Here is a 12706-nt window from a genome sequence, read left to right on the forward strand (position 1 = left end):
TGGTATGGATAGATGGACCCTAAAATTTAGATTAGCATATTGGATAGCTTGTTGTCAACTATATAGGATATCTAGGCCATTCACATCTTTTATGCAAAAAATAAACTAATCAAGAACGAGTCTTAATTTGTCCTCATAGGTTCTTCCACCTTTTTTTGGGTGTCATAGAAACTGCAATTCTTACTATAACTTGTGGCGTGCTTAACAAGAATACTATTTTTATATTTAGTGGTTGTAAGCTTCAACAAAACAGGAGCATGGTATATAAATGTCATCATAACAAGGTAAAAATACAAATAATTTCACAAAATTGTATCAGAGGGTTGACTTAGATTAGATCTCTGCTCTTGTAGCCACTTCACGTTCAAAGTGCTGAGTAGCTTCCTCACAAGACAACAATTGTTGCATTAACATTGTCAGTTTGGCCATGTTTTCTTCTTTTATATGTTCCGGAACCTTCTCTTCATACCCTTTAGCACTCATCGCCTTGTTCAAACTATCCTTTTGCCTGGTCAAAGTCAAACATGGAAGACACATCAGTCAACCAGACTTGATCCAAAAGAAGAGTTTATAAAAAGTCAAAAAGTAAATAGTCAACATGAAGGACAGGTAGGTTTACTTTTGTAGATCTGTCAACTTTGTATTGAGCTTTTCACGTTCTTTTTTAACATCAATGGCTCCTTGAAGCTTTAGATAAACAGAAAGTGATTGGTTTACAACTGATACTGCACATCCAGCTGGAGCAGCATCATTTTCACTCAGAACCTGAAAAGACAGTTTTAACCCCAAAATGTCTAAGATATATTACATGTTACAAGGGACACAACTGTTTTTTCATGAGAAGGGCATTTTCGTCTTTTGCACATATGTGATAAATACATACATACCGTGAATGATGATAAGTTGGCTAAGGTTGAAACCTCCTTTTCATGACGTCTCAGAAGGTCTGTAGTTTGTGCGTTTCTAGAAACTGCAAAGCCAGCTCGCCTGTCCCCCAAAAAACAAAAAGAATTTTCTTTTATGAGAAAATATAAAGGGAAAACTCCATAAAAGTCCTTATATTTTGGACTCATAATCAATTTAGTCCTTATATACTTTTTTTATTCAATTAAGACCCAAAAATCGGCAATCGTATTCATTGTGACCCTTTTACCCGGTCAACAGGTCAGCCCACTTTCAAATTTTACACTTTTGGGCTGGTTTTTAAATTTTATTACAAATTTGGTCTAAAATTTACACTTTTGGCCCAGATTTCAAAATGTTATTACGAATTCATCCTAAATTTAGTTTTTTTACATTTTGTTTTTCAAAATTTTGCTCCGAATATGTTTTTTTGCTGTATAAAATCATATTTACACAAAAAAAACATATTCACATAAAAAAAATCTTCTTTTTTCTATATAAAAACATTTTTATATGAATAGAACAAAAATTTACAATTTAAAATTATTGAAACTAACCGATTATAGCATTGTATTGGTATAATTATATAAAAGATATTGCTATAATTATTTTCCAATACCTTTCATTTCTTTCCTGTGCAGGCATGTTTGCCCTAATTGATCTGAGTGATTTTACAGCAGACTCAACCACCTCCATCTCATATTCCACCTTTTCATTACTCCATGACTGTAAAAAAGTGAAAAGTAACTAACATTTTACCTTCATTTCATCTCATATTAAACAATTAGAAAAATGAAAAATCTAACCTCAACAACCGAAGGGTAATCACAAATCATAATAGACTTCTCTCTTTCACAATGCTTAGGCGAAGGAAGTCGTTGCCACAGCTCTTCAGTAACAAAAGGCATAAACGGATGAAGCAATCTTAACCCAGTATCCAAACACACCCACAAAGTATCTTGTGCATGAGCCTTTGAAGCTGCCATTGATGCATCATCACCAAAGAAGTAAGGTTTGATTACTTCAATGAAGATATCACACAGCTGAAACTGCCACCATGAATATACTGCAGTTGATGCGTCTGAGAATTCATAGGATTCTAATGATGATATGGTTTTTGATGTGGCTTTGTTTAGAACTGAAAGAATCCATTGGCAACTGAAGGGCATGTTGTTTGGGTGTATTTTTGAGGGAGGGGTATAATTGTCACCAAGTTTTGTCATTGCAAAACGTACTGCATTCCATAGTTTGTTGCACCATTGTCTGTATCCCACCACACGTTGTATGTCTAGATTGATTTTATCAGACTGGAATTATGCATAAGGAATAATGTTAGTTTGAATACAAACAACTCAAAAATAGATGATAAGGGCATTTTGGTCTTTTTGTACCTGAGCAGTGTATGAGACAAGGGCAAATCGAAGGGCATCTGCCCCACATTCTGGAATGCCATTAGGAAAATCCTTTTTTTGCCCCTCAGTGGCAACCTTTAATTCATTAGGGTCCAAATTACCCTCCCCTAGTCTCTTGTGAAGACCCTCTAAGGTAATTCCACATATGACTTCAATAGGATCCACCACATTGCCCAAAGATTTTGACATTTTTCTCCCATGTGCATCACGAATCATGGGATGTAAATACACCTATACAATAATTATTAATATCTTGTTTTAATTCTAAAAAAACAGTCAAATAATTAAAACAAAATCATGTTCTTTGTGCTAAGATATTAGTCATAAGTTCAAGAAATAGCAGTGCCTTTTCATAATTTGTGTATTACTGAATTGTACTTTCAACTTAAATCTTATTAAGGCATTGTACTTAATATTACATTATACTTTGAAAAATCTACCCAGTTATAGTAGTGAGTTTAATGTCATTGCTACAACTGGATATATTTTTTGAAGTACAATGTTGTAATAAAAAGAAGGATTAATTTCAAAAACGACCTTATATTTTATGTTTTTTTCCGGATTAAACCTCAAAAAAATTGCCTAAGAAAACCTTGTATTTTTTCATTTTTTCCGATTTGGCCCTTTTAGTCATTTTTTTCCAAAAAAAGTTGTAAAATGTAAGGGAAGCATTTAGAAGGTTGAGGGGTTTTTTTTGGAAAAAAAAAAAAATACAAAGTTGAGGGCTTTTTTGGAAAAAATACAAAATATAATTTGAGGTTTAATCCGAAAAAAAACACAAAATATAGTCTTTTTTGAGATTAACCTATATTTTGTGTTTTTTTCCGGATTAAACCTCAAATTTATTTTTTGCTTGAAAAAGACCTTGTATTTTTTCATTTTTTTCGAAAAAGCCCTCAACTTTGTATTTTTTTTCGAAAAAAACCCCTCAACCTTCTAAATGCTTCTAAATAAACCCTCAACTTTTTTAGTTTTCTCGAAAAAACCCTCACACTATACAAGTTTTTTTTGGAAAAAAAAGACTAAAAGGGCTAGATCGGAAAAAATGAAACAATACAAGGTCTTTTTCAGGCAAAAAATAAATTTGAGGTTTAATCCAGAAAAAACACAAAAATATAAGGTTTTTTTAGATTAACCTAAAAAGAAGGGTTAATCTCAAAAAAAGACCATATATTTTGTGTTTTTTCCGGATTAAACCTCAAATTTATTTTTTTCCTGAAAAAAACCTTGTATTTTTTCATTTTTCTCGAAAAAGCCGTCAACTTTGTACTTTTTTCTGAAAAAAAAACCACAACCTTCAAAATGCTTCCAAATAAACCCTTAACTTTTTTAGTTTTTCTCGAAAAACCCTCGCATTTTACAATTTTTTTGGAAAAAAATGACAAAGGGCTAGATCGGAAAAAATGAAACAATACGAGGTTTTTTCAGGCAAAAAATAAATTTGAGGTTTAATCCTGAAAAAAAAAAAATACAAAATATAAGGTCTTTTGAGATTAACCCTAAGATATACAGGTGAAGCTGATTATAACAAAGCAGCAATTAACACCCCTGGTGATGAATATGGCTAAAAGCGGGAAATAAGTCAAAAACCACATAGTTTCATTTGATTTTGTATCTATAGATAGCATCCTACTTTCATTATAACAAAGCAGCAATTAACACCCCTGGTGATGAATATGGCTAAAAGCGGGAAATAAGTCAAAAACCACATAGTTTCATTTGATTTTGTATCTATAGATAGCATCCTACTTTCATTTCTTTCTAAAATTGCATTATATTTGAAATGGTTTTTGTAACACTCGGTTTTAAATCGCTTTATTATTCGGGGCCGTGGCCCGAATATTAGTATCACAAGGCTTAGGGCCTTGGGGCAAGAGAGAATATGACCCTTTTTGGATGCGGGTAGTATATATTAGGTGATCCGAGAGTTCGGTTGCGTTTCAAAGCCCAAGGGTATAACCGTAAATTGTCAGTTCGGGCATTTATGAATTTTGGGTTTTTGCTCGAGATGTCTTAAGGCGAGAATGAGTTGATAGAAATGTAGAGCTTCTCGTTACATTTCCGTGGATATAAAGAACGTCGAAAATGGACTTAGAACGAAGGAGTTATGACCGTTTGAAATTTAAGTGTTTGGAGCTTCAATGAGTACGCGGGGCGTAATGGATAAAGTGGTCACGGGTGGCATCTAAGTACGACGGTCATACTCAGGGGTACGCGGGGCATACTACCTTCAACTTAAAACCATAATTTTTAGGGTCTTGACCCTATTTAAGCTTCCTTTATTCATCGAGTCTTGCCTCTTATCAGCCTCCATACCTCCTAAACCCTAATGTCGACCCTTAGCCACCATCTTGGAATTCTTAAGCTATTGTGAAGAATCTTGGAGTGTTTTTGTGTATTTTGAAGAGATTTAAGTTTGTTGAAGAATCATCACTTGGAGTGGAGCTTGGAGATCCAGAAGTTACTCATCTTTTGCAACTTATTGAAGGTAAAAAACTTTAATCTTGTCATCTCTTTTGGGTGGATCTAGTTTGGGGTGGTTTTTTGCAACTAGTTTAGCCGTGATGACCAGGAGGAAGGTCAATGGAAGTGGTCAGTAGGAGTTAGATTCATCAGGCAGGAAGGTGGAAAGCAGATTGCAGGACAGTTGGCCGTAGCGGACTTCGAGGACGAAGTCTAGTTTAAGTGGGGGAGAGTTGTAACACCCTGTTCCGAAAGGATTCATTATGGATTTCGGAGGCCAAGGCTAGGGGCATTTTGGTCTTTCAAGGGTTCGGAGTTTTATTCGAGAAGTTTTGGGCCGGGGTGTGTCGTTAGAAGCGTAGGGCTTCTCGCCACCTTTGCGTGGATATAAAGTTCGTCGGAAACGGACTTAGGATGAAGGAGTTATAACATTTTGAAGTTGTTGTCATTTATGGTCCTTTAATGGAAAAAGTTGGCAAGGAAGCCCCTTGGCATGCTTGTAATGCACGCGTATGTTTAGCTGGGTACGCCCAGCATAAGGCTGGGGTACGCCCAGCGTAGCAGGGCAAAATGATCGCGGGTGCTGGGGCAGTACGCCCAACGTACGAGGAGTACACCCAGCGTACGCCCAGAGTCCTTAAACCCTAATTTTAGGGTGAGCCACTATATAAAGAACATAATGGCTCAAACCCTAGCCTCATTATCAGCCTCCCCAACCTCAGAGAAACCCTAGAACGCCTCATCCTTTCGTTTTGTGAGATCTTGACCTTGGGAAGCTCATTTTGGTGGTTTTAAGCTTGGAAGAGGAAAAGAAGAAGTTGTCAAAGAAGGACTTGGGAAGTTGGAGCTTATAGATCTGGAATAGCATCATCATTTGGAACCCTTTGGAGGTATAAAGTTCATAACTTTGCTTAAGAAAGCTTAGATCTTGTGTAGTGTGGTTTTGGGGTTATTTTGGTCCCAAGAATGGACCTTTTTGGGGCAACTTCGATTTTGAGCTTGGGGTTGCCACCCTCAGAGCTAAAAGTGTCCCATAAGTAATAAAGTTTCAATCTTGATGGTCCTAATGAGTTCATGCATGATATTTAGCCCTTGTTATGGATGTATGTTGTCACCTTTTGAGTTTGGGCTTATTTGGTGGGTTACAAGTCACCAAGTTAGTGACTTTATGGGTTAAGACGTGGAAAAGGACCAGGATCTGTAATGGTAGCTTATAGATCTGAGTATTAAGCACTTATTGGGAAAAGGTCTTAACAGAGGTATTACGCTGAGCGTACGTGCAGGTACGCCCAACGTACGCACCATCTTGCCTGTACGCTTAGCGTACATAGATGTACGCCCCGCATACTCTGTCTGTATGGGCTATATGTTTTGGGCCACGGTTTGGAGGCATGCTTGGGTACTTGGGCTTGATGGGCCATTGGGAGTCGGTTAATGTGGGTCAGGAATTATATTTTGGGCTTAGGGTAAGACCCATTAAGGGTTGGGCCCAATATAGCAAATTGGGCCATTATTGGGCTACTAGTGGGTTTGGGAAGCTTACTTAGTATTGGGCCTTGGTTGTGGACAATAGATATGGACCCAATTGGCCTAGGGGTAGAATGGTCATTTTACCCTAAGATGGATTAATGTATTGGACTAAGTGATATTTGGTGTTGATAGCTCGGGGAGCCAAAGGAGCAGCAGTTCGGGATTTGGCAGATAGCAGCTAGAAGGATATCAACAAGGTTTCAGCAGTGCGAGGTGAGTTTCCCTTTGTGTGAATGGGTCTATGGCCACAATGCCGGCCCATGTAGTGATGAGTAGGAAGACCTGGGGGTTAGCCCTAGGCACTGTATGCTAGTATGATATTCCGGACCAAGGTCCGATGTCGGGCGGGTGCCCAGTGAATGGTTTGCATGATAGATTATACTTGTTGTCTGTGTGATACTTGTATGTGCCTGGTAGGGAGGTGAGGGTGGGCGAGGTCCCGTATCTCACCATTAGCAGAGTATGGACGGGGTTCCATATCTCATTAGTAGCAGAGCAGGGGCGAGGCCCGAGTTAGTAGGGAGGTGAGTGTGGGCGGGAGCCCGTATCTCACTATCAGCAGGAGCGTGGACGGGGTTCCATGACTCACCAGTAGCAGGACAGGGGCGGGGCCCAAGATAGGCGAGGCCTTATATCAGTAGTACATTAGAGTATGTTTAGCTTTGTGATATGTGTTATGTTATATGCTTGTATTTGTTAGTAGCGGGCGAGGCCCAGAGACAAGCGGGGCCTAAGAGAACAGATCTGTATACCGAGCGGGGCTCGATGCCAGGCGGGGCCTGATGTCGGGCGGGGCCCTAGTTAGTTTCGGACTTCAGTCCGATGCAGAGGACAAGGCCCTAGACAGTTCCAGACTTCGGTCCGATGCAGTGGGTAAGGCCCAGTATGTGGTATGTGGTAGGTTGGGGAACTCACTAAGTTTCGTGTTTACGGTTTTCAGTTTTGGTTTCAGGTACTTCCGGTAGCGGAGGGAAGAGCTCGGGGTGATCGCATGGCACACACACACAGCAAATAAGTTTAGCCTGGGATGTTTACTCTGATAAAATGAACAAGTGTTTGGAGAGATACTCTAATTTATTATATAACCCTTTTTGTATGTTGGAATGATTTGATACTATGATTTAGTAATGTTTTAAAAGAAAATTTTTTGGTCATGATTTTTGGGTCGTTACAAAAAAAGACGTGTCAGTTCATGCATGCTCCAACTGATAATCATTGGTCCGCGGTCAAGCGCATTCTTCGCTATCTTCATGGCACTGTTGCTTATGGCATGTTAATTCGCCAAACCTCCAACACCCAATTACATGCTTTTACTGACTCTCACTGGCAGGGAATCGATAATTTGATTGCTTTCTCGGATGATGACTGGGCTAGTGACCCAGATGACCGTCGGTCCACGCAGGGGCGGAACACAAACGTTAGAACTGGAGGGGCCGGAACTAAAACTTCACATATAAATAAGTTTAATTTGAGATCAATCCTCCCTATCATGAACACTAGCCGTATTTGCACTTGCGGTTTTAGTATAGGGCACACATTGGTCCGTGCAATCCTTGATTTTTTCGGACGTAGTGCAAAAAAATTTGAATTTTTTTTCTTTCTATTATTATGCAACCTCTGACTTTCAGGCAAAAAATGAAACAATACAAGGTCTTTTTCAGGCAAAAAATAAATTTGAGGTTTAATCCAGAAAAAACACAAAAATATAAGGTTTTTTTAGATTAACCTAAAAAGAAGGGTTAATCTCAAAAAAAGACCTTATATTTTGTGTTTTTTTCGGATTAAACCTCAAATTTATTTTTTTCCTGAAAAAAAAACCTTGTATTTTTTCATTTTTCTCGAAAAAGCCCTCAACTTTGTACTTTTTTCTGAAAAAAAACCACAACCTTCAAAATGCTTCCAAATAAACCCTTAACTTTTTTAGTTTTTCTCGAAAAACCCTCACATTTTACAATTTTTTTGGAAAAAAATGACAAAGGGCTAGATCGGAAAAAATGAAACAATACGAGGTTTTTTCAGGCAAAAAATAAATTTGAGGTTTAATCCTAAAAAAAAAAAAATACAAAATTATAAGGTCTTTTGAGATTAACCCTAAGACATACAGGTGAAGCTGATTATAACAAAGCAGCAATTAACACCCCTGAAGATGAATATGGCTAAAAGCGGGAAATAAGTCAAAAACCACATAGTTTCATTTGATTTTGTATCTATAGATAGCATCCTACTTTCATTTCTTTCTAAAATTGCATTATATTTGAAATGGTTTTTGTAACACTCGGTTTTAAATCGCTTTATTATTCGGGGCCGTGGCCCGAATATCAGTATCACAAGGCTTAGGGCCTTGGGGCAAGAGAGAATATGACCCTTTTTGGATGCGGGTAGTATATATTAGGTGATCCGAGAGTTCGGTTGCGTTTCAAAGCCCAAGGGTATAACCGTAAATTGTCAGTTCGGGCATTTATGAATTTTGGGTTTTTGCTCAGGATGTCTTAAGGCGAGGATGAGTTGATAGAAATGTAGAGCTTCTCGTTACATTTCCGTGGATATAAAGAACGTCGAAAATGGACTTAGAACGAAGGAGTTACGACCGTTTGAAATTTAAGTGTTTGGAGCTTCGATGAGTACGCGGGGCGTAATGGATAAAGTGGTCGCGGGTGGCATCTAAGTACGACGGTCATACTCAGGGGTACGCGGGGCGTACTACCTTCAGCTTAAAACCATAATTTTTAGGGTCTTGACCCTATTTAAGCTTCCTTTATTCATCGAGTCTTGCCTCTTATCAGCCTCCATACCTCCTAAACCCTAATGTCGACCCTTAGCCACCATCTTGTAATTCTTAAGCTATTGTGAAGAATCTTGGAGTGTTTTTGTGTATTTTGAAGAGATTTAAGTTTGTTGAAGAATCATCACTTGGAGTGGAGCTTGGAGATCCAGAAGTTACTCATCTTTTGCAACTTATTGAAGGTAAAAAACTTTAATCTTGTCATCTCTTTTGGGTGGATCTAGTTTGGGGTGGTTTGTGGCACATTTTGGTCTCTTTGGTTGGCTTTATGAGAATGAGTTTGCTCCCTAGATCTAGACGTTTTAGGTGTCCCAAATGCATAAAAATGCAATCTTGATGGATAATATCAACCTATGGTGCCTTGGACCAAGTTCGGGAAAAGGTAAAAATGTATTTTACCCTAATTTGGACTCTTAGTATGAGTCGGGATCCAATTATTAATTGGATGTTATTTTGTGATTGATAGCGCGAGAATTTTAGCGGATTTGCAGCCAGAGAGTTATCTATGGGTTTCAGCAGTTTGAGGTGAGTCTCATCACTGTATCTATAGGTTGAAGGCATCAATGCCGGCCCATTGGCTTATGTATTATTGAAAGACCAAGGGGTGACCCTTGGCCTTGTATGAAAGACCCGGAGGTGCCACTGGAAAATCTGTATGCAAGACCAGGGTTCGGACCCTGACAGTTAAGTAGATTGTTAGTTGTAGAATGTATGCTTGTTGTCTTTGTGATGCTTGCATGGAAAACGATGAGGTGGCTCTTGGCACTTGTCTGTGAGACCTAGGTTTTGGCCCCGACTTGGTAAGGAAAGACCATGATATGGCTCATGACCTAATGGCAAGACTATGGTTAGCACTTACCATTTTCTATTGTATGTATGATATGTGGTATTTTGGGGGAACTCACTAAGCTTTGTGTTTACGGTTTATTGTTTATGGTTTCAGCGCATACACCCATGTTTTTCCGCAACTATGTGATTTTGGGATTGTACTCTTATATCTATTTTATTTTGAAATACTTCGAAGTGTTCGTTTAAAAGATAAATAGGTGTTTTGATTGTATTAAAAATGAAAATTTTACCTTGAAATTGTGGGATGTTACAAGTTGGTATCAAAGCCTTGGTTTGAGGGATTTGGGCACACTCTCGAGTGTGACTAAACTCAAACTGAGGAATTGGTAATTTTTCTTATAAAGAAAACGTGTTTTAAAAGATTTTTGTAAAATGAAAGAAATTTCTAAAATGACTTTTGTAAAGACAAAAGGGGTGCGATGCGTGCAATCGGTCGAACTCAAGTAAGTGAGTCCCAAAATACCCATATATGTCTATTATGATTATATGTTATGAGAATTGCATGCTAGATCATAGTCACAGGGATCGCCAATATAGCCACGATCCACGTTCCGGACGCCCCGTTCCCAAACACGGTACAATTTCGTACCAGTCGCCAACCGAAACGCTCTTTGGTACGGCTTCCTTGCGATCCCTTCTATTCTCCGATTCGCTACTGGAAACGTGATTTTGGCGAATTTTATTGCACAGAAACGCGATTGGGATCGCTAATTTTGCGTCTGGAACGCCGATTTTGTGTTTTGGCGGGAAATAGTTTTCCTCTGAAAAACATGTCGACGCTTGATTAAAGTCCATCGATTACAGGTCTGATGCTTTTAGTTCCCACATCTGATTCCTCCAACATCCATCGATTCAATTTATTACATATGATGCTACTCAATGTCACCAACATCACAATCGATATTTGCTTTACCCTGTATTCTTCCAGTACGCTGTATTCATTCTTCCTTTTCTTTTTTTCTTTTTTCTTATACTATTCAGTATTTCTTTTCTTCTTTGAAATGGTTTTTGGAAAGATTTTTACTCGTCCAGAAGACAGTAAAACATAAGCCCCTGAAAACTTTGTTGATCTTGGCAAGGATAATGATTTTGTTTAGCTTCTAAGGCTGAATGAATCTGTTTCTATTTTTCTAAGTGCTTGGAAGTTGGAATTCTACTATTTATGTTTTAACATAAGGTTTAGGTTTGTGACTAAAATTCTGGAATTCTGTTTTGAATTGTTTTTTAATATAATTTGTTTATGTTTTTTTCTACGTGCACCAGAATTATGTTTTCAATTGGGTACACGTACCGACTTATATGGTACACCGTACCGGAACGTATCGAAATGAGCCTACCCCCCACCATACCGGATACATCTAACCTAACGAACCGCGTTCCCGATCCTCGTTCCCGTACCGGAACGCACCGCGAACTATGTAACTATGTGCTAGATTAAGGCTAAGGATCTGCTCAAGATTTCATGCTAGGAGAGATGCCTTCATATGCCTGATTGTTGAGCTTGAGGATTGCATGCTAGTATGGTTTTCAGATAATCATATAGAATGGCTTGATTAGTTGGCATGTTGGTTAGATTTTTTTCCTGTGCCAGAATGCTGCTTGCTTTGTGCTTTGTGGGACTCCTAGTGATGTGGGTTAGCTACCAAGTGTATATGTCAAGTCACATGTTGCATAGGTTAAACAATATCAAAGTGATAGATTTGACCCTATTGCACAGCTCTTGTCTGAGTCCAACCGTTGTCGGGATGAGTTTGTTACTCGAAGGATTATCTAAGCTTTGTTGCATGTGATTGTATTCATGAAGTGGCTAACTGACATTATGGGGAGTTCTTCAACAACTGATGGCAGGGTGAGGTCGGGAACCTAGGAAAGCCTAGGAAGTGCTTCAGTGGGTTTAGTTGCGCTGCTTAGCGATCATTTGGAATATCAGTTTGAGAATGTGACTTAGAGGCTTTGGGATGATTCTTGAGGAAAGTATGGATAGGTGTGGAAGGTAGTATTGGGTCCGCACTACTGAAAGCACAGGATCCATACTCGAATCGGGGAAAGTTTCGGAGAATCTAGGAAACCTGTGGGATAAGGATCCTTGGGTATATTCTGATCATTTGCATGTTGTTTTTTCAGTATGGTGATGAGCACTCAGGAAAAAGGTTCAGGTTCTGGTTCCGGCTCAGGTGCAGGTACTAAGCCGATTAGTGAGCAGATGCGGGAGTTCATCTCGTCGGAGATTACCCGCGGTATTGTGGAGCAGACTCCTATGATATTTGGAACGGTCAAGGAGGGGATTTTGGAGATTTTGGATGAGCGTCTGGGCGCGTTTCGTGCGAGGTTATGACTATTGTTGGAGCTCACACTCTTTCTTTCCGTGAGTTCCGTGCTTGTGGAGCTCCCGCGTTCTTTGGGGAGAAGGACCCCATTGCCAGTAAGAGATGGTTAGCGGATATGGCTAACGCATTCAAGACGAGTTTCTGTCCCGAGGGGTCGAATGTCAGATTTGCCTCCTGTCTTCTGAAAGACAGAGCCCGAGATTGGTGGGAGGAGGTAGACTTCGCTTTGGGAGGCGAAACCCTGGAGACGGTGACTTAGGATAAGTTTGTGACCCGGTTTAGGGATGAGTTCGCACCAGCTATTGAGGTTCAGCAGTAGGCGAGGGAGTTTCAGGACCTTCGTCAAACTACGGAGACTACGGCAGAGATCACTGCCAAGTTCCGAGAGAGGGCTTTATTGGTTCCGCAGTATGCAACGGATGAGGAAATGAAGAAGGTAA

At 39.2% G+C, this 12706-nt stretch overlaps 1 protein-coding gene across 2 annotated transcripts in view; it reads right to left on the bottom strand.

Moving 5' to 3' along the window:
* Positions 1 to 201: 201 nt before the first annotated feature.
* LOC145126177 (valine--tRNA ligase, mitochondrial 1-like) overlaps positions 202 to 12706 on the bottom strand; it is a 55348-nt gene continuing 42843 nt past the window's right edge. For both annotated transcript variants that reach the window (XM_079061581.1, XM_079061580.1), the window contains 6 exons: positions 2295 to 2546; positions 1710 to 2210; positions 1523 to 1629; positions 888 to 987; positions 620 to 765; positions 202 to 508 (listed from right to left, as the gene is read on the bottom strand). In XM_079061581.1, the coding sequence (XP_078917707.1) occupies positions 334 to 508; positions 620 to 765; positions 888 to 987; positions 1523 to 1629; positions 1710 to 2210; positions 2295 to 2546 (1281 nt within the window). In that variant the 3' untranslated portion in view covers positions 202 to 333. The remainder of the gene's footprint in view (positions 509 to 619; positions 766 to 887; positions 988 to 1522; positions 1630 to 1709; positions 2211 to 2294; positions 2547 to 12706) is intronic.

This window comes from Lactuca virosa, chromosome 7 (genome assembly GCF_052849685.1).
Source record: "Lactuca virosa cultivar CGN04683 chromosome 7, Lactuca_virosa_CGN04683_v6, whole genome shotgun sequence".
In the NCBI taxonomy this organism is placed as follows: domain Eukaryota; kingdom Viridiplantae; phylum Streptophyta; class Magnoliopsida; order Asterales; family Asteraceae; genus Lactuca; species Lactuca virosa.